The sequence below is a fragment of the Cyanidioschyzon merolae genome, chromosome 19 (genome assembly GCF_000091205.1).
Source record: "Cyanidioschyzon merolae strain 10D DNA, chromosome 19, complete genome".
Classification (NCBI taxonomy): Eukaryota; Rhodophyta; class Bangiophyceae; order Cyanidiales; family Cyanidiaceae; genus Cyanidioschyzon; species Cyanidioschyzon merolae.
Window position 1 is genome coordinate 1,132,934 of NC_010145.1, and position 25,475 is coordinate 1,158,408.

The window sequence follows — 25,475 nt, forward strand, 5'->3', positions numbered from 1 at the left end:
GTGATGGCAAGAAACGTATGGAGTTTTTGAACCGAGACCTGAACGCCGCTACCAGTATACGGAGATGTGCGGTGCTGGAGAACAGACCTCCAGAGTAGACAAGAGAGAACTTTATTGGACAACCTCTCAAAGTCGAACTATATGAGAAAAAGTTGGAAGCAGTAGTAGGTGGCCGGTCCAAAAAGACAGAGGCGTCTGCACGTTAGTTGGAGATGTTTTGTCTAGCGCGGGTTTCTCGCCACTACTGTACCACTGGCAGCAACGTTTTTCTTTTGAAAGACGTTTGTTTCCAGGGGCCTCTCTATGGCATCAGCACCGAAGAGGCTGCGGGGCCGTCAGGGGCCGCTGCCAGCGCGCTCACCACAAGCACTCGACGATCACGCCCGCAAACTGCTGGTCAGCAAGTTAAAAGAGGTTATTCGGACGGATGACTCGGAGCATGCGGTTGCGAGTCCTTCTCCGCGACCGCCAGCACATGCCGCGAAGGACGCGCTCTCCCTAGACGCACAGACGGAGGCGCTCCAGGCGCGTTGGAAACGGACTCGAAGGCTCGCACGACAGCAGCTTGGGTACCGCCGCTTGCCTGATCCATCAGAGGACGTTGAGCTGGAACTGAGTTTACTGCGCACTGCTACTCGAGGCACTGTCCAGCTTTTTAACCTGATACAAGAGCGAAGAGCCGCTCAGGCCAAAGCATCGGATGTTCGAGCACGCGCAGAACGCTCTCGTCTCCTCGAGGCCCGGTCACGCAGCTTCCAGGCTTCACTGAGCATCCCGTCGTTGTCGTTGTCGTCGTCGTCGAACCTTGGTCAACCTGATACTTCATACGGCTGGCAGGCCTTCTCCGAGCACTTTTTACTGCCTGAGACGACCGACGATAGACGAGACAGCGAAGCGAGTTCTCTTTCGACAACTGCGGCAGCGCAAGAGACGCCTTTTGATGCAGCTTCCGCCTCGGAGGGAGATATGTCGGCTTCCGAATGAGGTTCGGGTAGCGACCAGAGTCTTTGCAAGGCCTCGGATGCGAGATAGGATTCTGGGACGCACCGCATACCATCGAAAGCTGCTCTTTGCTCAGAGCGAGGTTTGGAGGCATGTTGCGGCCTCGTGTCTTGTATGTTAGTAGGCGTGTGGGCTTGCATGTGTTTGTATGGGCACATCCGCATGTACATGTGTGGATGTGCAATGAACACGTACTTTCATGCTCGGACCGTGGACGAGAGCCACAGTAGCAAACGCTTTCACCGAGACGCGCTAAATGGTCCATTGATCGCGAGGGTTCTCTATGACCCAAGCAGGCGACTGCGCTAAGGATCACTGGAGGCCACATCTCGGAACATTGCCAAGGTTCGGATTCTTGATGGGAGCCCGTCGTGGCGTAGCGCCAGAGATCCCCGTGTGCATACATGGAAAGCGATGTTCACCAAACAGCAAACATTCGCTCCTGTGCAGACGTTTCGGCATTCCCCCGGTTCCGGTTTCGTCAATCGGATGGGACTAGAAACTCGAGCTAGTGAGCAGAACCGCGGACGCCGAGCTCATTGCGGGTTTCGTCCGGGGATCGAATGACGTTTCTTTCGCTGGTTAAGCGTCGAATCTAGGGATCGTGGTATCGTCTGCGGGACGATGCAGCTCAGGTTGCACAAACGATGATGCGTTTCAGAGAGCATAAACGAAAGGACCCGAAGATCAGGGAATGCTTCCGCCCTGTCGTCCGTGGTGCTGCTGGCGCTGCCACTATTCGCGCCGCACTCGGGACAACACGTGCCGAACACCAGCGATATCATTTCTCTGAACGAGCTTGCTGTGCAGAAGAAACTGCCTCCAGGCCATTTACACCATCGTCTCGTGCTAAATGCCCGTGCTAGGGCGTTCCTGCAACACCGGATAGCGAAATACCTTTTCGACTCCGGAACAAGCGGCATGCATGACGTTGTCGTGGAGCCTAGCTATTGAACTTTTGACCCTTTCTGGCATCAGATATGACTTTAGCATGCGCGAGACGTACGGTTACGACGACGGTTCCTCGCTTTGCATGGCGTGGTGATTCTCAAGAGTGCACCTGCACAGTCTGGAAGGCCGCGGTTTCCACCAGCGCATGAGAACACCATCCATACGGGGTTGCAGAGGACGCAGCGCAGCACTGGACTGCAACTCTCAAGTCATTGATCTGGGCAGCTGACGCCACGCTTTGCCTCACGAATATGCTTGTCAATGAAGGCAGGGGCGCACCTGATTTCTAGGTTGAAAGCATCCGCTTCATAGATGAAGGATCGTCGATGCTAGTGTGAGGCGCGTGCGCAAACCTCCCGCACCAGCTGCGAGAAGTTCATTACCATCATTATTAGCAACGAATGGAGCGCGAGACTTGCGCTCACGAAAGCACCACGACCGCGAAACCTATTGTCAGACGGGTACCTCGCCGGGCCCTAACGCCAACGATGGACAAGAGCGGGCCGTATCGTCAAGATAGGACCAACCACAAAAATATCAGATTGAAATGGAGGCCTGAACTGATCGCTCTGTTCCTGCCTTGAGATTGTTCGGAAATTGGTTTCAGATGTACAGCTTCTCTATTGGAGCTGCAGCAGTCAATGCTTTTGGATTCATAGATCGTTTGAGGCGTCAAGGTCGTGTTTTCCTACCGGCTGCATCCCTTGTCTGCCGCTGGAATTCGTGCCATCGCCAGATTCGAAATATGTGTCACACCCTATATCAAAATTTCGAATAGTAACTGATACAAAGATCTCATTCATTCGTAAAAGCTTCCACGCTGTAACTTTTTCTCTGCGTGGCATGCTCGAATCACGCGCGCTTCATACTGTCGACATTTCTGTTTCAGCGGAAGTTGTAGACACAGTCATTCGCGCTGCTGAAATGACGAGGATGCGGGTAACTTGATGACGTCCATTGACGACCTGTTCACTTGCTCATACGGAAAGTTCACTGAACTTGTCACATGAAATCATCGATTCCGTTCAAAACACAAATCCATCACGCTTCGTGGTCATCGACGAAACGACACTGGACTCCCAGAGGGTACCTGTCAGGGCATGTGCTCGCAGGGGCTCCTGTCTCTTGGAGTCGCACGGAAAGAGGTCTTGGAGTCGGAGTTTGGTTATCAAGGTGATTGCCTCCTGTGGAGATGGCATCGCCGTTTTGGATGAAGAACGCGTAGGATGACTGAACGTTCTCAACGCGATCTCCAGTCTGGATCCTCGTTCCGGTATGTGTTCGATCATGGACAACATCACATTCCACAAATTCTGCTATTGATCCGATACCTGCAGCGAACAAATCAGGCGTCATCAGATGCACTTTATCTCATACCGCATGGTAGAACCCCACCTACAACGTCATCAGGACCGTGTGAGGTGAAGCACACTGCGGGCTACCCAGTGGACGAGCGTGCGCTCACGCCTGCAACAGAACTTGTACGCTCCGAGGCTCTCGCCCAGAGGAAGCCAGCGATCATAGGATACAGCATGCGGAGCGTTTAACGGAACTAGAAATCGACGAGAGCCAGCGATACCCGTCCCTGGCAGCTAACGAGCGATGAAGCAAATGTGCAAGCGCAAGACCAAGGCGCGCAGAGGAACCGGTACGGTAGACGAACGAGAATACCTGACCATAGCCATGTGTCACCGCTGGCGGAGACGTCCCGAGCCTCAACACAATCAGTAGGGAACTGACGAGCAACGCACTACATCGCGACGACCCCCCTGTGCATAAAATGCGTAGAAAAGAGCTGGAAGCGTCTATATCAGCACCTCAGCGCTGCCATCAACATCCATCAACTGCTGAGTACGGCACCAGAGGTAAATGAGAGACCAGCGTATTCAAACCCGGAGATAGGAGAGACGAAAAACAAAGCAGTCGCAGAAAAAGCCAACATATGTTGGTGTTGGTAACAGAAAAGACAGACCGAACCGTATCAAGTCTACATCCGAGTCAGAAGACCCGTTCCACTTTATGCGGAAAGAGGTGCGGCGTCATCCAGAAGTGTGCGCGGAGCTTTCAGCTTCCGTAAAGGCACGTCAGCAAACTCGACAGTTGCATACCAGCGGCGATAACCGAACCACAGAATGCAAAACATACCCAAGACGACCAGAGCAAGGAGAAACAAACGCTCTTTTGTCGCACAAACTCTCGAGTTTAACCGAACCCGCGTTCGCTCTGGAGCAGTCGGAAGCCCCGTGGTGTTCAGTCTAGTGCGCCCAGCGGAGCGGAGGCGGCTCCCTACAGACCACCGGTGCGACCGCATCGACCAGGGTCGCCAGCGACGCTCCAAAACTGACCACGAGTCGCCTAACACGGGCCCGCGCTGAACCGACGAGGGTACCATACCAGACACGCACCGTCCGAAAACGTTGCCCAGTGGGATTCAGCACCAGAAAAGACCAGGTGGCCGTTTGGGTAGCGAGAGAGCACCACACCAGCAGTCAACACTTGTGGCTGATAGAAACAGGGTACGTATCCCTGCGGCCACGGATAGCAGCAGCTGCAGCTGCAGCAAGAGGTGCAGGAGCAGTTGCTGCTGTCCCGAGCGTCAGCACCAGTGCTGAAACGAGCTGGAATAGCGGCTTGAGGCGAACGAGCACCGCCTTCGACCTGCTCCCTTGGCGCCGGAGACGTGGTTCGGTGGTCCACCGTCACGAGACCCGAGGCACCGAAATAGACTCGCACCCGGGAACAACAACCTATCAACTGAACATGGTTGGAAGCGTTCGGTCGCCACAGTTCCACATGTTGACCCGGACGAAACGGGATCGACATCGGGGTATCCGGATACATACCCGAAAGCAGGAGTGTTCCATCGCCAGCGATCTCCGTTAACACCAGTGGACGGCTCCAGGGATCCAGACGAAACGTATCAACGCCGGAGAGTGTGCATTGTGCAACGCGTTCGGGTCGCCATTCACTCGCCCAAGTGCTGGACGCATCCCTGCGACTTGTCCATGCCTCCAGCACAAAGCTGCGCGGACGTTCGATCACGAGCAGCACCGTCCCCGGTACCAGGGAAGTGCCGAGGCGCAGACGCTGCCCAACACGGGGAAGCCGCCCGATCGATGAAGTGGTATCCCCGCCGACCGTTTCAAGCGGATAGGCCTGTAGCCACACGTCACCCGCTTCCAAACGTGCCGTCGCGAGATAGACGCTTTCATTCGTATCCTGCAGCGCAATGAGACGGTCGCCTAAAGCGCGTAGCACCTCGCCGCGCACAGACGCCGGGAACGCCTCAGACGGTGTCACTGGAGGGATACAGAGGTCCACGAAGGCGTTCGATAGCACTCCTCGCGCGTCGTGAATAACGCGGGGTCTCAGTGAATCGGGTACCAAGGCCACAGGTCGTCCATCCAAAAGCGTCCATATGGAGTCTGTACATGCATCGTACTCGAGTGCGGTGATGGGTCGCTCCCCCGCCTTGCAGTGCGTTCGTAAACCGTTCAGTGCACACTCGACGAGACCCCAGTGCACGATGCCGTCGGTGTCGAGCCACAACAACGACAAGCGCGCGAGATGACGCCCGCTTTGCAGGAGTGCGCTGCTGGTTGCTTCATTACCCTCTTGATGCTGCCTGCTTCCAGATGAGCCGACATCTGGGGCAGTGCTGCAAGCGCACTCGCTCCAGTGCACGTGATGATGCTCGCTGTTGCTTTCGTAATCCAGATCGTCGATGCGGTCATCCTGGGTATGCGTACAGAAACGCCAAGCGCACTCGCCTCGTTGCTCAGTGCCATCATCTGTGCTGATTCTGATGTCTATGTCGTTTCTCCGAATGCAGTCGCAGCACCTGATGCCCGTCGGGGTACGCATCACAGCCTGGCAGTCTACGAGCCGAACTGGGTGCGAATTCGGAAACAGCACCGGCCACAGGGTCAGTGCAGATGCCTGGCCACCCAGACTACAGTGTTCGCTCGTGACGCCCAGCCAGAGCTGACCATCTACCAGCAGAAGCAAGAGCGGCGTCATCGCCTCATTTGGAGGTTCCACTGACCTGGGATCCACCATCGATATCGTTGGTGATACGGAGGCGTCGCCGTCTCCGCCAGGGGTAGTGCAAGCTGCCGTCGCGGGTGTCGCTGGGCACGGACGCAACTGGATTTCCGTGAACCCAAAAGGAAAACAGCACTCACCGTTCACTACCAACGCACCGTTTCCCAGGCCAAGCAGTTCAAGTGATAAAGTCGGGTTCAGTGTGCGTCGCAGAGCGCTTCGCACTGGCGCCGCACGGAGCAGAGCTTCGCCGGCGCCCGCTTCCTGACTCGATGCTTGGCCAGAGAACAAGTCTGCGGTAACTGGCGGTGCGACGGAGAGTTCCGAGAACCCAGCCCATTTGAGCGCAAACACCAACCATCCGTCGTGTAACCAACGGGAGACTTTCAAAAAACGAAAATCCAAGGTAATTGTCGCCACTGGTGCATCGAGCTCGACACTCAGGTAGGGATACCAGAGGGGAGCGCAGGATCCACTGCGCATCCACAGGCAGAGTCGATGTCCCTGACCCAAAACAAAGAGACGTGCATCGTCGGTTGCGAAGGCGTCGTTCGTCAAGTCGCTCTGGTGGATGCACAGACGCGTCCATCGATTCTTCTGCCACTGCAAGAGCACAAACTGCTTGGTGCACACCTGGATTGCCTCTCCCCAGGAAAGCCACTGATGAAGCGCCACGGTGCTATCCGTGCTGCAGAAGGCAGCACTCCAGTCTGGCTCGCTACCGGACGAGCCAGCTTCCCATCGGTGATGCAGCACCAGCACGCGGGTCCACCGATTTGGCCATTCGCTCGACAAGAGCGCAACCAGTAGCGCTTCGTTTTCGAGGGCAAAGAGGCGCGTTGGTCGCCCTTGTTGCTCCAGCGCTTCGGTTGAGAGCGCGTGATGCATTACAAACCCGTATTGGAGACGTTCTAGAAAAGCGCCACGCTCAACAGACCAGCGCGCTCGGACGTATGCTGCCGATGCCGCAGTCAGCGGACTCGGACTCGACGCTGGGTGACGTTCAGCAGCGACGCTTGTAACCACTGCTGCCGTAATCGTTTCGGATGCTTCATCCCATTGCGTCTCTGCGGCCACAACCGCTGGGTCGTGTGTTAGGGGGTACGTCCGCGGTGTCAGAGCCGACACGCGCCCGTCGGACTCTGTTGCGGCCCGCAGAAGCCGTCCGAAAGTTGTCCACACGAGTTGCTCATTGATGAATCCGAGCGGCTCCTCCAGCGGACGGAGCTGTTTCAGCCAGCTGGTCGCCAGCAGGTACCAGGAGGCTTCGGTCGACGTCGCCGCTGGGAATGAAGCCCATGAAGCGGGATGACCGTCCGATTGAGCGGCTAGTCGCAGCAATCGACCATCCGCATACAGTACGCAAAGTCGCGTGTTCTCTTGTTGTTGTTTTTGCTGTGGATCTCGATAACGGAGGGAATCCACGCAACCATCGAGCGGCACCAGCGAAAGCTCTTGAGGTGCACCAGCTTTGCGCTGAAACCAACGGAGCGTCACCAGCGCACTGCTTTCAGCGTCGTTTTCAAGGCGAGTTGGCATCTCGAGTCGACAGTCGCCGAGACTCCAGTACAAGCGCCCCGCACAATGCAACACATCGTCCATGGAGAGGTCTGGGCAGTGCCCCTGGTACGGTCGACGCTCGTAGCGAGAGAGCACCAACCAGGGGAGGTCCTCGGGTAGCCTCAGATCCGCGAAAGTCGACTGCAGCGCTACCCATGTGGGTAACGACCGAAGAAACTGCACCCGCACGTCCAGTGCTCTGCGCAAGTCGCTCGCTGCTCCTGCTGCAGCTTCTGGTTTCCGCAGCCGCCAACAGAGTATGCCGACAACGCGATCGTAGATCACTAGTCCCGTCTTTAGGCGGCACGACTTGCGCTCCTCATGTCGACATCCGGAACAGGGGCATTGCAACACCAGACAAGCACGAGGCAAGGGCCAGTTTAGTTGACTGGCCCACGGCCAAGCCTGGACCAATTCCTCATTCTGCTCTAGCGTAGCATCTTCGAAAGCAAAGGGCGCCGATGCGGCTCTACTGCGGAGCGACAGCACTGCAGGCGGCTGTCCAGACACTGCGACGAGCACCTGATGAACGTAGACAACACCGCAAGGACCTGGGCGTGGGTCCGCCGCGCGATTGCAGTCGCTCAATTCTGGGCGCGTGGTCGTCGTATCCGAATAGGTCACCGTAGACACCACGCTCTCGTCTGAAAGCAGAGGCATGAAAGCCGCCCCAAGTTGCTTGCTCAAGTCAACGGGATTGTGGTCGGCACTGCCAGTCTCAGTTGATGTGAGCGTCAGCGTGCGAGCGTGGAGCGTCAGTGGACTGGTCGGTGCGGTCTGCGTCCAGTAGAGTTCCACAGCTTTGAGCGCATGTGCTGCGCAAGGTCCGTGATCACCGGCGCACACCAGCACCAGGGCATCATGAGTGCGGCCACGAGCACGAAACGCCCCGCGAATGCACTCGCAACGCTCAAATCCAAGCGCTTTCTTCACATGAAGCCGCTGCAAAAGTTCCCCATCAGCGACGCGGAACACTGCGAGCTCTCTCGCTCGGTACGCAATCGCAACGGGTACGCTCGTACTGGACGCCGCAGCTTCCGCTAAACCGGGTTCAGCGGCAATGTTTGAAACGCGAACCAGGTTACCCCGGACAACGCCAAGCCAGCGCTTTGAGCGTTCCGTCCAGTGCCAGCCGAGCGTATCAGGTGGCATCCTCGACACGCACCTGCAGCATCCGCGGGTGCGCTGCAGGAGGCGCTGTCCACGCACCTGGGCAGCAGGCTCCCGTGAATGCGCCGGCCGCAGCGACACGAAAATGAACGTTGCGAGGACAAGGCTCCACACACACGCTACAGTGCTACCGCGAATGCACTCGGTACTTCGCGCGAAATAGCGGCTTTGGCGTGTGTCGTACCTGCGAGGCAGGTTTCCGCTCTCTGGAAAGCGTCAGGAAGCGCAGGATACCGGGCATCGATCTGCCGAGGAAAGCGTGCCAAGCCGTGGCAACTGTGATGTTCATATATAGCTCACGATGTCAATTTTCGTTCCTAAATGGGTTCCTGTCATCGAGCACTGCTCAATGGCACGACTGGGCTGTCGGCAGCCGCGCTTCCTGCGCGATCAGGTCGAGTCGTGTGAGGCATTATGATCTTGTACAAGTTGTACAGGGAACCGTTACATGTGTCTCTATAGTCGGCCCGCTAGTCTGCCTGAACTGGTAAACGAGTATCATACCAGTGCACTGCTCCAACCCGGATATTTCTTTTCATCCAAAGTCTGCCTGAACTGGTAAACTAGTATCATACCAGTGCACTGCTCCAACCCGGATATTTCTTTTCATCCAAAGTCTGCCTGAACTGGTAAACGAGTATCATACCAGTGCACTGCTCCAACCCGTATATTTCTTTTCATCCAAAGTCTGCCGCCATCCATGAAAATACCCACACTGCGCACGAAATGATTCTCAGGAAACTTTGCTAGGCATACAACCGATAGGCGGTTCGGGAGCACAAAAGATTTCGGGATATTAATCGAGGTGTTCACGTCTTGGTGCAGAGCGTGCTTGCACGACTGATTGCTGGTGGATCCATGCCAGAAGACGCCGCACACACATTCCATTGCCTCGCCATCTGACGCTCGATCAGCGTGCCGTCTACAACGTCCAGCGACGGGCTCTGTTTTCCGCTCTTCTTCTCTGTCTGTTTCATCGTGCATTCGCGCTTGTGATGCGTTTATGTCGTCCTGAGCGCTTCGGTGGGAATCGATCAGTACGGATCCCTGCATTTGTTGTGTGCTCTCGTCGAAGGAGTAGAAGTGCAGCCTTTGCACGCGCGATCGCAATTCCAGTGCCATAGACTGACATGAAACGACGCGACCTGTAGGTCGTTTAAGTCTACAACGCATTGAATGAAGTGGCGAATGCAGGCGTCCTGCCTGGGTACAGCCGAATGAGTGTATGAGTAGAGCGCGCGCGCTCGTACGTCTGCCAACGACCGAATCGCATGAATCCGATAGATGTTCATATACGCTCTATATGAAGTGTCAAATAGCATCCACTTCTCTGCACTATGGCGCTCAGCGTTTCGGCGTAGGTCCCGCTGCCGTCATGCCACTCCATCGTATACCTCTGGACGCGTATCATGCCCGACTTGTGGCGTAGCGAGCACTGGGGAAATTCAGAAGCTTCATCTGCTTCCCATTCAGGTCCTTGCTTCAGAACACTTCAATTATCGGTGCGTAGACGAGCACGATATCCTTGGATATAGGGTACACGTGCGCCATCAATATTCGCTCTTCATCTACCTAGAGTGGTTGGTAGCGACTCTCGTTGCTGGGGTCGGGGTGAGGTTTCACGAGCTTCACGAAGTGCGTCCATAATGATATTCTGTCGTTCTTCACTGTCTTGGTCGTTTTCATTCCATTTCGTATCGGTAAACGAGAAGCCTTTGACAAGCTCCATCAGTTCTGCTCGCAAAGTTGCTCGAATGCCTCATAATTCCTCGTAGAGACATGCCGTAGCGCACTTTGCAAACTATTCACAACTCAAGCATCCACCGTGAAAGCATGCACCATGATATAATACACGGAGAGCAACTCGAGCGGAAGTTTCTGGAAACCAGGGCGCCTGGATTCAGGGAGCGTGTCTTCTCTGCTCTTGACGCTTCAGTTCAGGAACATGTCACAGCGCAAAAATTCATGCGAGGCAGTTATCACGCTTCAACTGTGCTTTGAACAAGTCCTCCGCCTGGCCGCGGTCGTCGAGAGCAGAAACATGACCTTGGACGAGGTCTAGCGACACTCGCTCTGTTTGCAATACTTCGTGCGAGCTCGGTTTCGCCTCGAGCACTGCCGCCACCAGTTCGTGATCCACCTCCAATGACATGCCGAAAAACCGCTTTATGGATGTGAACGAGTCGTCTATTGGTTCGTGCTCGTAAACATAGGTCTCAAAGCAGAGAAGACTCCATGGACAGGATAGAACCAGGGAGACTACGCTGGCACGAAGCACAGCTCATCGCTAGTCTGTGCTGTGCAGTCTGTGACCGCTTTTGCGTGATTGAAAGCAACGTCGTCTAAAAGCAGAACAGACTAGTTTGCAAAGACGCAGTTAAGAAGGGAGCCTCGACCAAGATTGAGGTCATGCATTATCATGCCCGCTTCACAATTGTTCACTGATCATATCATGGCATTGCGTCTTGGGCCATTGTTGTCTTTATATGCTCCTGTCTCTTCTTTACGAACAGCGCTTTGCCCTTGGTTGTTGCGTGCCTAGTTACAGGTCTTCGCTTTATCCGGAATATACTCTCAATGAGCGAGACGAGCACCCGTCCCTCCTCTCAAACGTGTTCCGGCTTCCGTAAAACTGCGATGAAGGACTGTCCTACGAACGGCGATTTCCCATCGAGGCGCCCGTCTTCTGTCCCCATGTGTATCCCTTCAATACCAATCGTGTGAACTGTGCGGAAGCTGTATACCGTGCGGTATCTCTTATGGTTTTTCTTAGAAAAAAAAGCGATGGACTAGAACAGATTGATCAGATAATTGTCATGTGGATCCTCTTTGACACATCCGGTTTTAGATACGCAACGTACAGGATAAGGACTAGAAGCCGAATGCTTCACCCGCCTGCTGACCATGGAATAATTTACTTGCAGAAGCAAGGCCCTTTCTCGCAAGGTAGCAGTCAGATTATCAAGTCATTCCTTGACCTTTCTCCAACTTACCGGATACGTTCCTTTTTGTTGAATACCCGTGAGAAAAACGAAGAAAAGCAAAAAACTGGCTGTCGCAGATTCTCTATGAATCACCGCTCTGAGGATAACGTTTCGGGATCGATGTGTCGAGCGAGGCATCCACCAGACGCGCGGAGCCCGGGACCCCGCAGTCGGAGGAGCGGCAACAATTCTGACCCGGGATCGTTAGATACAACGCACCGCATATCATACCTGACTTTAGGAGAATGCTCCATTCGAGAGATCTTCGGGGTGCTGAACCTGCCCCAGAAACTAGCCATAGTGCCGCAAGCTCCCCATTGGGCGCTTTATGGAGACAGAGTGTCATTGCCCTGGTCATGGAGGTCACGACGCAAGCTCCCCATTGGGCGCTGTATGTAGACAGAGTGTCATTGCCCTGGTCATGGAGGTCACGACACGAGACACGTTGACGCTCTGAACGCCATGCATTGACGCGAATTCGGCGCTGAACGAATTAGATGGTATCCCAATCGAGCAGTAGGCAGCTTGTCTGCATAATGTCAGTACTATAGAGAATGAGTATCTCGGAAATGAATTCCGGAGTATTTTGACGAATACAAATACGCTGGTCGAAGAGGAGTCTCCATTGCGCGTAGCATTTCTTTTCGGAAGCTGCACCCTTGTCGGCTACTGATAGAACGATGGACGACGTACAATATTCCTGAGATTCACATGATATCTGAACTTTATGTAGGTGACGAACCTCGACATTCGACGTGTAGCAGTAAGGGCCTTGGGAGTTATTCTTCGTTTTCGGCCTCTCGATAGTTTTGTTTTTCAGAGGGGCTCTTTCGACATTGTACCGCTGGGGTTCTTCGTGCGATTGTCTTCAAAATGATTCGTGACGTCCCTGAACAAGCGTTCATACAATTACCCATTGCATTGACCATTGCGTGCCCGCGGGCCCGCACTTGGATCCGTTCCTCACAAGTCATCTGCTCAATTCACGCTGTTTTTTTGCGCTTCATTGTTTCAGCTTTTAGGCAACTAGTGGACACAGCGATTCACGCCGCTGGATTCATGACGAACAGAGAAATCTCCGTCGTGCCTTGGCAACATCGTCACAAGTTTATGCGGAAAGTTCGACGAACTCTTCAAGTCATGGATAAAATCTGAAAGACAAATCCACGTGTCTTTGTACTCGTCACCGGTACGGCATACGACATAGGCATGATACCTCTCAGGAGGTATACCCACGAAAGGCTTTTTCTCCTCTGGGTACTTAAAAAAGGATGTTGGTCACGGACTTTCGTCATCGCAGAGATCCGTACCAGTAGAGATTTCGTCTCCGTTTTGCACGAAGGAAGCATCCATAGATCGACATCCCTCGACTTGTGCTCCGGTCCGGATTCTGCTTCCTGTACTCATTTCATCATATATAGCATTTCGTTCACCAGACCCTCTATCGAATGGAACAGCTTGCGCCTGCCTATGTAGCGCACAGCATATTCACCAGGCGCGTCGCATAGAAGATGCTCTTGGTCGTAGTGCACGATATCGGGTGTGGAAACTGACGATTTGTGCATCGGCGGGAGCATGCTGGACATGTCAAGTGCATGTACCGAGCGTTGAAGCAACCATTGACGCACCGCAGGGCAGCGCTCTAGTGATGAGGATGTTCGATGGACACTTGGAAACACCTGACCACAGCTACGTGCCAACGCTATGAATAGCGCACCAAAATTGCATAAGAAGATGATGCTGAAAATTGCAGGAGATGCGTAGATCCCAACCTCCTGTTGAACACGAAATGCATGGACAACAGCCAGCAACTGCGAAATCGAGCCTTGAATGCTGCCATGCACACCGTTCACAGCTTGTGAACGGTGCTGGATCGACATTAGCGCCAAGCGTCTTAAAGGCCGCGAGTAAGTGTGAGGAATAGGAAGCAGTTCCAAAAAAAGCATGCTCGCGAACGCTGGCGTTCATGACTCGGGTCGAAAGAGACCCGAACATTAGCGCATATGCACGTGTTCATAGCTTCGTTCCACGCTATGCTGATATGGGTCTGAAAAGACCCGAACTTTAGCGTACATGCCCGTGTTCATAGCTTCGTTCCACTCTGTGCTGGTATGGGTCTGAAAAGACCCGAACTTTAGCGTACATGCCCGTGTTCATAGCTTCGTTCCACGCTATGCTGATACGGATCTAGAGAGTTTCCCAAGACGAGCCGATGTGCATACCCGTAGCACATGTGGCATTCCGCACCCTCGATAGAATCATGTTCGATTCATCGATCCAAAAGTCAAAAAAGTTGCTGGTTAACCTGTATCCCGCATCTTTTGAGAGCAGCGCTCTAGATTCACAGGTCTACCTCATAATAACCCGTACTCTTGATGCATTTGCGGATGCTATCCAAAAAAGACCTATCCATTGCGCTAGTTCATGGCTTGGATCACGTTCCACGCTACATAGCGATGATTCGCGAATATCCACAGCTCTTGAAGCAGGCTCTCTCACGTGGTATCACGCAACCCTGCAAATAATCTTGACCACGAGAAAGCAAGTGTTCTTAAACTGATCTGCTGCGGTTGTTGTGCGTTGCTGCGCGGTACAGAACCAAGTTCGGTGCACGTTACCCCGGTGGTGTTCTCGAAAGAGCGTCGCGTTTGGCGGTTCCAGTTGCAAAGGCCCAAGTCGTGCGTTTGCGGAAAGACAGGTAGCACTACAACACTTTGGCCTGGCTTCATTGCTCTCCATGATCCACTTGCTCGTTCCCTGATCAAACTAGTAGAGGCACGTGAGGCGGGACTCGTCAAGCGCCATGGTCGTTCGTAGCCGAACGGAACAACTTCGTCGGATGGCGGCTGCACAATGGGAGGCTTCCTGGGGCGCAGCGGCTTCCCTGCAAGACCATCGTACAGAGGGCCTGGTCGAGTATCTTGAGAGCACCCGCAACGCAGGCACAGGAAAGACACCTCCGCGGAGCGGCGCAAGTGCTGCGCCAGACGCACCCCAGTTTGCGAGCAACGAGAAGCGAGCGCCTCAGCAAGAGCCCCTACGACCATTGAACGAGGCGCTGGTGCGTTTAACGCCTACGACAGACTTTTTTGAGAACGTGCAAAGTACGGGCGTGGTGTCGGTTTCGACAGCTCTGGAAAGTGGCGGCGACAGGTGGACAACAGGTCAACGTTTAGCTCCGAAAACGTTCGCGTCGGGAAGCGCTCCAGGTTCTGCAGACCAAGCAGCAAAGCCAGAAATCGTACTCATTCAGGCTCAACAAAAGAGCTTGACACCTTCGATATCGAAAAGGACGAGAGAGAATGGCTCAGGGCGATCCAGAGTACATGCGAAGCCAGTACCCGAGTCCTCGTTTGGCGATGTTGAGGCACGAACCTGTGCGTTTATAGAGCAATGGCTCTGGGTGGCACTTACTGCTAACAAGACCAGCATTGGAACGTCCCAGAGTCAGGTAGATGGCCTCATCATGGACGGGTGGTGGAGGTGGAACACGCCCAGCAACGCATGCCCATGGACAAAGGAGTGCGTCTCACTTGCCCGCGTTCTCGAGAAACTCGAATGTGAGCGACTTGCTGCATCGGAGCAAGCCCTGGATCGTCTCCAACAGCGACTATGTGAAGTGCGGGCCGTTTCAACCACAGCAGGAGCAGCAGCGGCAGCAGCTACTTTAGGTTCCGCGGGACATGTCACAAAGTCGCCCTCTGGAGTGCGAGGCGCCTCTGTACCAGGGGAAACCTTTCCCTCGCTGGATGCAATACATTCTCCATGTGGCGATCCGCAAGCACCAGCAATAACAAAAACAACAACAGCAACAACGATGAAACTTACTGGGAGCGCTAGCGCACATTCTGGTGCCACTGAAAGCGCCTCATCTAGGTATGCACAAGGCGCAAAACTTCCATCTTCTCTCCCGGTAAGTGGTAGCGTTTCGAGTCCGGATGCGTCAGCCTTGACACTCGAACGGGAGCCGCACACCAATGCCCACACCCGGGCATACTCCAAACCGGAAACGAAACCGATTCAGACTAGTCGAGCTGGAGTCACGTCGAAGGACGCGTCACCGTCACCGTCACCGTCACCAAGACCACATACATCGCTGCTGACACCGACTCCTGCAAGCACACTCGCACCAGACACGAGAAGAGATGCATCCGTGGACGCTTCAACCCGTGCAACATCGGCTATCGACGGCACTGCAGCGAGCGACGCGCCGACGACGCAGGTATCCCGTGCCTCTCCGGAAACAGCGCTTCCCGCAGATGTGCAACAGGTGTTGGATCACTATACGCAAATCTGCAACCTGGCGGACAAGTTCCAGCAAGATCCAGCGTCACAGTCTCTGCGTTTCCAGTTGCGAAAACGCATTAACTTGGCAGTCAACCAGATTGGGCTATCGTTACCCTCGGTCCTGCACAAGTCCAGTGTCCTCGCGGCGCTGCTGCACGAGTCACTCACGACTGAGACTGCGGTCGAGTCATCAGAATCCGTCTCCTTGCTGGACGCTTGGTTACAGTTGCAGGTTGTTCGACGAATCGTTCGTGAAGGCGCGGAGCAGGTGGTTGTCTCCCTGCCGTCCAGTTTTGCCCTGGGTGCGGTGCTCGTGCTCTTGACCCAGCAACATCCACGTCTGAAACCAGTGGTGCTGGGCACCTTTTATCAATTGTGTCCGTACACGATCCCGCACTGGTATCGACGTCGACCTGGAGAGTCGCTGGAAGCGTACCTGGTTCGGCTGGGCTACAGCAAACCTAACGAGTCCTTCGAGAGCTACTACGAGCGCATGGGCGGATACCTCTCGCTCTTTGCAGCTATGCTACAGACCGCTTTACCGAATATGCACCCGAACCCGTACGGCACTGGCATGCTTTGGACTTGGAGCGCCCGCGTTGTGAACGCTAAACCGCGGCGCATGACATGCCTGCTTCTAGGCAACGTGTTCGAAGTCGCTGGATATGCGCTGAGCCAACAGTACGGCAACCAGTTCCGGAAACTGCTACGTCTTGTGGAGGCAGAAGTGCTCCCACGACTGCCCAAAGACGCACCACCGGGTCCGACAGCTCGCCTGAAACACTGGATAGAGGAGGCGCTGCGCAGTGGACCGCAGCCATGTCCAGGGCATATCCTGCCTATGCGGGACTCGCAAAACACCTAAGTAACCGGTTTAGGTATTGTGTGGTCGGACAGGCAGCCGATGTAGTGTATTATCGGGTAAGTCTTTAGTGAACGAGGAGTACACCGTTTTCCGACCGCTGTCTTCAGGTGCGGTTGCGCAGTGCTGGCGGTGGCGGCAGGTGTTACCGAACCGGACACCCCTTGACGGTGTCGGGTTACTAGTTTTTGCTTGAACAGGATCCATGACTGCCCTCGTACGCCGTTACTTGACCTCAGTCGTCCGCTTTCGCAGATTGTTGCAGAACCCTCGAGCACCCAGTGGCCTCTTGGTGCTGTTCTTCGCGCTTGTGCTTCTCTGGTGGCTATGGTGGTGGTACAGCGGTGGACCGCACACCCCAGTCCGGTCACCGGCTTTCTTCCAGCTGCACCCGCTGAGGTTGCAGCCAGTCGGTGCCAATCGTTCGGTCTCTTTTGGACGTCTGTTAGGTGATCGCGAAACCCTTCTAGTCGGTGGTGTTGTCCCAATAGCAGCACCACGAGTGCCGCCGCCTGCCTGTCGCCTTCGAGTCGTGATACCACGAAGTGCCTCTGCTGCCTACGCGTGTCGCTTCGTCCACGAAACCTGGGAGTCAGACCATCACGACAAGCCACTGACGAGTTTTGTCTGGTTCTTTTCGGCAAGTTCGCGAGTGCCCGCACACGCTCGTGAAGTCTGGTTAGAGCTGGCGGAGACCGAGGCGGTGGCGGTGGCGGTAGCTTTACCAGCACCGCCGCCTCCGCAGCACTTTCTCAGCGCCTGTGTGCCCGTACTTCAGAACAACGCTGACCCCGCACGGGTCCTCGAGTGGTTGCAACGGATGCGACGCAGACATGGGGTGAGCTTTGTGCGGATGTACTTGCCTGCTCGATGGCGTCCGACTCTTCTGGCGGCACTAGTCGAGGGTTATCGTGCTCATCGTCGCTCGCTGCCGCAGCTGGAGCTGCTGGAGTTACCGGACCCTCTCCCCATGCACTACTTTGGACAGTACCTGACTGTATACGATTGTTGGCTGCGCGAGGCGACGGTTGCCACTTGGACGCTATTTCTGGATCTCGACGAGGAGATTCACATCGAGTCCGAGACTAGTGTTGCTTTAACCGATTGGCTTCGTGAACAGCAACCACAACTGCTGGCAACGGCCACAGCAGGATTCACCCTGGGCTCCTGGCTCTATCACAAGGCCGGCATTGGACATGAGCCACGCAAGGCGCAACCGAGGCCTGTCTGCTTGCCACCGAAGCACGGTTGGCATCCCTGGTCCCAGGAAGACGCTGGTGGCACCCGCGTTCATCGACCGCCTCCCGAACGCTGTCTTGGCCCGCCGGGTCGTCGAAAATTGCTGCTTCAACCGGACAAGATGCGTCAGGTTCAGATTCATAAGGCTTACGCTCTGAGCGGTTATCGGATCGTGGATCTGAATACCTCGGTGATGCATATTGTGCACTATCGAGGATACGTGCGGGGCGCCTGAGTGCTCGCCTCGGTATCGCCGCGGCTCGGTGGCAGTTCAGGGACGGATGGCAACGGATACATAGGTGGCATTCTGTGCCAGCATCGTTGGGAAGCGCTTGCGAGGCAGCATAGTACGCGCCGCCTTGTCCGTTGGCTTGCTGGTGATACCGGTGATGCCGGCGATGCTACGACGTATAACGATGCGTCCAGGAGAGGCAATCGCAGCAGGCGCTGTTCAGGAATTTGCTGGTGCGTTCTTCTGCTGCGCTCGGAATGCTTTATGGTGTGCTGTCGTTTCGGTCTAGAGCGAGCCAGAGGATATCCGCTTTGCTCTGGTGGTTCGCAAGTGCCAGAGCGACACCGGTTGTCTGGTCACCAGTTGGCAGCTTTTCCGTCAGCGCGGCTAGATCCCCCAAGATGATCAGCACCTCCTGCACGAGCTCCGCAGCGTCTGCGCTCTTCACTTGATATTCGCGCTCCTCACTGATGCCCTGCTCCGTAGCGATGCCTTTGATTGCAGACGGCTCACAGCATACAGCCTCGTAGAATGTGGCACTGGTCGTATCGCGCTCATTCATGAGCAGCGGTATGCGCTTTCCGGTGGTCGTCGGGGCACAGTCACGGCAACCGAGCGTCCACAAACGTCCCTTATCGGTGACAAGGCCCAGCGCACAACGCTGCAAATCCCGTCCGGTTTCGCTTCGGACCAGGTACCGAACGCGCAGAGGCATCGACAGCGCTACACACAGAAAGCGAAGCACGACCAGTGCTTCGAGTCGCCCCGGACCGAGCACCCCTGGAAACTCGACTCGAAACCAACCGCAATCGCTGTCGGTAGCGGACTCCATCCAGTAGAGGAGGACGCGCTCAGCATCACACGGACGAGTACAGGACGCTATCCACTCGCGCAGGAAACTTGGTTGTAGTTGCGCCCGACGCAGGTCGAACGACCCGTGTCGACGACTCCATCCAGGCCAGAAACTGGTCTCGACAGCCAAGGACGCGTCGGTGACAAGCACTCGCGGCGGACACAGGTGCTGGAAACGCTTCCATGCCCAGATCGCTGCATTCCAGTGCGTCCATTGCTGGTCCAGGTGGCGTTGGTAGAGCCAGAACAACTGCGCACTGCGTTCATCACGAGTCTCTGGATGATAGAGTCGCGGGGCGGCCACCTGCATCGTCCACGCCGGTGCAAACAGCGCTACGCTCGCTCCGGTCGACCAGGCTACGTCGAACGCTTCAAAGGTGCGGAATCCACCGCCACCGGGCATCTTTCCCCGCCCGTACACATCAATGCCTACATAAATATCCTTCGCTGGTCGATTCAGCTGCGAGGCTCGCGCTACCGACTCGAGCAGCCTTTGACCTGTTTCCCAGCGGTAATCCAGGTACATGGCGGAGGCGACCTGGAAAAATGCCTCGTTTCTCGCATTCAGCCTGGACTGATGGGCGAGTTCACCATCCACCGTCAGGGCATCATACCAGATGACCGCTGCATGAGTACCCACTCGTTTCTGCAACTGCTCACGCAGCGTCGAGACAAAGATCAACACGCGCTGTATTGCAGGCGACAGAGGAGTGCTCTGGTTGCGCGAGCTTGGCGAAACCTTGGCATCGTCGCGAATTTCCACTTCAAAGTTCACCAACCAGCCGTCAAAGCTAAATAGTTCAGCTAGACGAGCCAATCGATACGCGAGGAAGAAGATCGTGCGCAGATGGAGTAGCTGCTCCAGCAGGGCACCCCCGGCAGCGTGTTCGAGGACGCAGCTCCCAAAGCAGCGCACATGGTGCCGATGAGCGGCCTCGACCCAAGCCGGAGGCGGCATCGACACTCCATGGTGCGTGAAGTAGACGAAATCGTCGATGAAAGACCACTCTCGAAAGTGGTACGCGAGCTCCGCCTCGGTTCGTGACCTCGTGCCATAGCACTCTGCGACGCTGTACGGTTGCGGAGCGTCGTGGCAGAGCAGTACGCGTTGGTGGCGCGTTGTCGACGGCTCTTGGAACGGAACTCGACTTTTTTGATCTAAATGTAAAGCACTAGATGATTCATCCCAGTGTAAGAGCTCTTTAAGCGAGGAAAAGTACCATGAACCCGCTCCAGAGGTGGTTGAGGGCGTCTCCCCCATCCCATGAGCGCCAATATCGGCTGTGTACGATGCGAACGCGGAGCACCACAACACTGTACAGGATCATGAGCTGTACAGTGTAGGTAGGATTCCAAAGTGGTATGAGATATTCTTACTTGTCGTTAGACGTTGGATCATGAGCTGTACAGTGTAGGTAGGATTCCAAAGTGCTATGAGATATTCTTATTTGTCGTTCGACGTTGGATCATGGGCTGTACAGTGTAGGTCGGATTCCAAAGTGCAATGAGATATTCGTACTTGTCGTTCGACGTTGGATCATGAGCTGTACAGTGTAGGTCGGATTCCAAAGTGCAATGAGATATTCTTACTTGTCGTTCGACGTTGGATCATGAGCTGTACAGTGTAGGTCGGATTCCAAAGTGCAATGAGATATTGTCACTTGTCGTTAGACGTTGGATCATGAGCTGTACAGTGTAGGTAGGATTCCAAAGTGCTATGAGATATTCTTACTTGTCGTTCGACGTTGGATCATGGGCTGTACAGTGTAGGTCGGATTCCAAAGTGCTATGAGATATTCTTACTTGTCGTTCGACGTTGGATCATGAGCTGTACAGTGTAGGTCGGATTCCAAAGTGCTATGAGATATTCTTACTTGTCGTTCGACGTTGGATCATGAGCTGTACAGTGTAGGTCGGATTCCAAAGTGCAATGAGATATTGTCACTTGTCGTTAGACGTTGGATCATGAGCTGTACAGTGTAGGTAGGATTCCAAAGTGCTATGAGATATTCTTACTTGTCGTTCGACGTTGGATCATGAGCTGTACAGTGTAGGTCGGATTCCAAAGTGCTATGAGATATTCTTACTTGTCGTTCGACGTTGGATCATGAGCTGTACAGTGTAGGTCGGATTCCAAAGTGCTATGAGATATTCTTACTTGTCGTTCGACGTTGGATCATGAGCTGTACAGTGTAGGTCGGATTCCAAAGTGCTATGAGATATTCGTACTTGTCGTTCGACGTTGGATCATGAGCTGTACAGTGTAGGTCGGATTCCAAAGTGCAATGAGATATTCTTACTTGCCGTTCGACGTTGGATCATGAGCTGTACAGTGTAGGTCGGATTCCAAAGTGCTATGAGATATTCTTACTTGTCGTTAGGCTTCTTGCTTGCTTTCAATAGTCCTTGCGCGCTGCCAGGGTACGCTGGACTTTGGAACGAGATTCGACTTGGTTGCTGAGGCAGCTATGAGTAGCTCGAAATGCAGCATAGCACAAGTTCCGTAGCTCATGGTAGCTTCTCTTTACACTGGCGACAGGGAGCCGGGTACGCGAGCTGAGCCAACATAGAATTAAAATCTTTAGTCGAGTTGTCGGCAGGAGACTTCCCGTTCTAGTAAGCAACTCGCAAGCTTGACGGAGACCCGTCGTTGCACGCTGTAGCTCAGCAGTTGTGCTCCCCTGCGTCAAGCGTGACGTCTGCAGCATGTGCCCTGGGTGCCCCTCGTACCCTTTCCTGGAATCGCTGCCACACAGCTGTTGTTCTCCCAGCGCCCGACTGCAAGCGTCTTTGCTCACGGCAAGTAGAGCCTGCAAGAAGCTTGAGGTCTCGGAAATGGGTCACAATTCCAAGTGCTACGCACTAGAGGCCGTGTTTATTCGCACCTGAATATAGACAGCATCATAACGCGTTTGCTACTTGCATATACCAAGCCCGCACCAGAACCAAGCAGATACCTCGACCAAGGGCTTCGCTCGGCTACGTGTCGTGCTCAAGAACTCGCCAGTGAACTGCAACCGGTGCGTAGCGGCTCCATGCATCACCACTCTCGACTGGGCAGAGGGAAAAGAGGAAACGAGTTGCATCGGGTTCAAGCGCTCGTCATTCTGCGAGCCCGGCCTCGAGAGGGCCCCCTGGATACCACTTTCGTTCGGGGTCAGCGTCGACACGTTGTCACCGATTGGCACTACACAGCCATATCCATTCGGAGCGTTTGATGCGGATAGTAGCCAATCAATTCGATGTCATCAGTGCAAAAGTCGTCTATATCTCGAACTGGCCGGCGGAAACGGATATGTGGAAATGGTCTTGGTTGCCGACCTAGCTGCACCTTGAGCGCATCAACATGGTTAAGGTAGACGTGTACGTCGCCCATGGTATGCACCAACTCACCGGGGCGCAAATCAGTGACATGTGCAAGCATCATAGTCAGTAGCGAATAACTTGCAATGTTAAACGGGACGCCCAGGCCGAGGTCACAAGAGCGTTGATATAGTAAACAAGAGAGTTCCCCATTTGCAACGTAGAACTGAGCGAGCACGTGGCACGGCGGTAAAGCCATCTCGGGGAGTGCGAGAGGATTCCACGCACACAAGAGCATGCGGCGGTCGTCTGGGTTTGTCTTCAGCGTCTCCACGATCTGGCGAATCTGGTCAACGCCCTGATTACGATAGTCCGTCTTGCAGTCCACGTACTTCGCCCCGAAATGGCGCCATTGGAAGCCGTATACGGGACCAAGATCGCCCTCTGCACGGTGCGAGAGCCCTCGAGCGTCCAAGAACGCTCGGGAAGCGTTCCCGTCCCAAATGTGGACTCCTCTAGCCGATAATTCCGTAGCATCGGTGCTGCCGCGGAGAAACCACAGCAACTCCTCGACAACACCTCTCCAAAAAACCCGCTTGGTTGTCAACAAGGGTATGCACTGATTTCGCAAAGAGAATCGCATCATGGCTCCGAAAAGCGAGAGCGTACCAACGCCGGTGCGATCTGCCTTGCGATACCCGTGTCCGATGACTGAGCGAACCAGGTCGAGGTACTGCTGCTCTTCGTGGTTACACTCAAGCACTGGCCGTTCGATAGTTTTTGTATTCGATGACGGTTTCGCATCCGATGCGACCCGCTCACGTTCAGGGCTGTGCGACATGGGTATCCGCTCCTGTCTTCGATAGACCAAAAACTCCACTTCAAGTTGTTCAGCGCGTTCATCAACACATACCGACACGCAGTGCTTATTACTAGGCCCATCTTCTACGTACTCATCTGAAGGTATGGCTGGCATGAAGACGTCACAGGGATAGGGCGCACGCTGCGGATCCAGTCGTCGAATGCGCGTCAAGTAGATGCGATCACAGGCCGGGTGCGCGAGGGTCTCTCGAAAGACACTAGCCCCGCCGATGACATACGCGACCCGCGCACCATGCAGTGCTGCCAAGCTGCACGCCTCGTTCAGACTGTTGGCTAGGTAGGCGCCCGCGAAAGCGTCGCTCGCCTCGTTGACGATCGGTTTCTGTCGGGTAAGCACAATGTTCAAGCGACCGGACAGCGGTCGACGCTCTGGTGGTATCGACAGCCAGGTGTGACGCCCCATGATGACCGCTGGTTTGCCACCGACGACAGCGGATTCGTCTTCACTGCTGCGACAGTTTCTCGTGGTAACGCGCTTGAAGTGGGCGAGGTCTTCTGCAATGTGCGGCCAAGGCAGCTGACCGTTGTATCCTATACCCCAATCAGCAGCTTGTACAGCAACTACGATACGTAGTGGCAACTGAACGTTAGGAATCTCGTCGGACACCATATATTCAGCTGCTTTGACACAAAATAGAGCTGCTTTGGTGCAGAGATAATCCTCATGCGTAGAAGTGTAGCGCAGCCGTTTCCCGCGCTTGCGATCGCCAGCGGCCGCGGCATGCGTTCGCCTGGTGGAATGCCTCCAGCGGCAACATCAGGAACGCAACGCTGAACTGAGTGACCAGCTCCTGTCTAGAGATTTTACCGAACTTTTAGAGTCTTGGCGCTAAAATTGCGGGAAACAGGGTGAACCATTTGATTCGTCGTGTGATGATATGGTGTTGGGGGTTTCAAGCGGCGCATTCCGCGCTGTTCATCTGGAATTCATGATGTCATCGTGATCGGGATGCTTGTCGATGCACTAGAACAAGCGTTCGTAAATGAACCGATATTATGATCCGAAACAGAGGTGCGGAACGTTGTTTTTCTGCATCCGTACAGCATGTTCATAGTATACGTTCTCAAAATTTTTGATCGATACGTTTCAAAGTAACTCGAATGCGCAGTTATTCGCGTCCCTGGATTGACCGAGGGACACACTGCCGTCCAGTATTGACGGAATATGCACAAGATCATGCCGGAGGTTGACTGAATATCTTAGGTCAACTAATAGATGCCGTTTGAAAGAGATACCCTTCATTTTTTGCGGTTATCAATGCAACGGCATTCGACAGCAGTCTTATACCGCTCAGGGAGTATTTGTCAGCAGGGCGCCGTCTCTCTGGGATGGATGGAGAGGCGTCTTGGACTCGGACTCGAGTCATTGTCGTGATCGATTCGAGTGTGGAGGGCGTCAACGCCGTACACGATAGGAACTTTAAGGAGTAGTCATTTATTCACAAGTTCTCCATCCTAGAGTTTCCTTACTTTTGTGTTTTATCGTGGACAACTTTGTATTCTACAAATCCTTGATCGATTCGGAGAGCGACCGCTTACTTCAGCCGCGGCCAGTATACTCATAAATGGGATCGTCCGGAAAAAATCCGCGTCCATATCGTACAGCAGTGGGCGCGGAATCAGTGGAGATCACCCAGTCGAGCCCTGAGTGCCTAACACGGGCCTTTGCTGAGCTATAACGCAAGCGTTCATGTACCACAGGGCGGCTTTCGAAGAATGAAATGTGGTGGACATCAGCGAACGCCCTTCCGCTGTCAAGCGTCATTGCTATGAAAGGTACACCGAGGCTATTTCTTAAAACAAGATGAAAGAAGCATGCAAAGCGTAGATCACAACTGTCGACTGTGCGTGAAATACTTTGATACCAGCTGAAAACTCCAGCTTCGAGACGAGAACGCTGCTACTACCACGATCGTTTGAACGCTGATAACAGCACTACAGGGAAACAAGTGTCCAGCGTCTTGAATGCCAAAGATACCGTTGCGAAAGAGCAAGCAGTTGCAGAAAAAGCCCCTGACGCTAATCCTCATACAAGTCAGAAGTCAACCCTAACTTGAATATACCAGTCCGTGCCAACAAACTGCATACCTTTCATACTCCGCTGATA

At 54.4% G+C, this 25,475-nt stretch overlaps 5 protein-coding genes across 5 annotated transcripts, besides 2 other annotated features; 2 read left to right on the forward strand and 3 right to left on the reverse strand.

Annotated features, from left to right (window-relative positions):
- Nucleotides 1-303: 303 nt before the first annotated feature.
- On the forward strand, nucleotides 304-984 carry CYME_CMS456C (hypothetical protein; the record flags this gene model as incomplete). Its single annotated transcript, XM_005538987.1, has 1 exon — nucleotides 304-984. The coding sequence occupies one exon, from the start codon at nucleotides 304-306 to the stop codon at nucleotides 982-984; it is 681 nt and encodes a 226-aa protein (XP_005539044.1).
- A 3,324-nt stretch (nucleotides 985-4,308) lies between these two features.
- On the reverse strand, nucleotides 4,309-8,709 carry CYME_CMS457C (hypothetical protein; the record flags this gene model as incomplete). Its single annotated transcript, XM_005538988.1, has 1 exon — nucleotides 4,309-8,709. The coding sequence occupies one exon, from the start codon at nucleotides 8,707-8,709 to the stop codon at nucleotides 4,309-4,311; it is 4,401 nt and encodes a 1,466-aa protein (XP_005539045.1).
- A 5,113-nt stretch (nucleotides 8,710-13,822) lies between these two features.
- Nucleotides 13,823-14,634: a sequence feature (possible transcribed region).
- Nucleotides 14,515-16,863, forward strand: CYME_CMS459C (similar to RNA export mediator; the record flags this gene model as incomplete). Its single annotated transcript, XM_005538989.1, has 1 exon — nucleotides 14,515-16,863. One exon carries the CDS (start codon nucleotides 14,515-14,517, stop codon nucleotides 16,861-16,863), a length of 2,349 nt encoding a protein of 782 aa, XP_005539046.1.
- Nucleotides 16,864-18,593: 1,730 nt separating this feature from the next.
- Nucleotides 18,594-20,444, reverse strand: CYME_CMS460C (similar to endo-beta-N-acetylglucosaminidase; the record flags this gene model as incomplete). Its single annotated transcript, XM_005538990.1, has 1 exon — nucleotides 18,594-20,444. One exon carries the CDS (start codon nucleotides 20,442-20,444, stop codon nucleotides 18,594-18,596), a length of 1,851 nt encoding a protein of 616 aa, XP_005539047.1.
- Nucleotides 20,445-21,801: 1,357 nt separating this feature from the next.
- Nucleotides 21,802-23,364: a sequence feature (possible transcribed region).
- CYME_CMS462C (fusion protein of dihydrofolate reductase and thymidylate synthase) lies at nucleotides 22,371-23,978 on the reverse strand (the record flags this gene model as incomplete). The annotated part of the gene is made up of 1 exon (XM_005538991.1): nucleotides 22,371-23,978. The coding sequence occupies one exon, from the start codon at nucleotides 23,976-23,978 to the stop codon at nucleotides 22,371-22,373; it is 1,608 nt and encodes a 535-aa protein (XP_005539048.1).
- Between the last annotated feature and the right edge of the window lie 1,497 nt (nucleotides 23,979-25,475).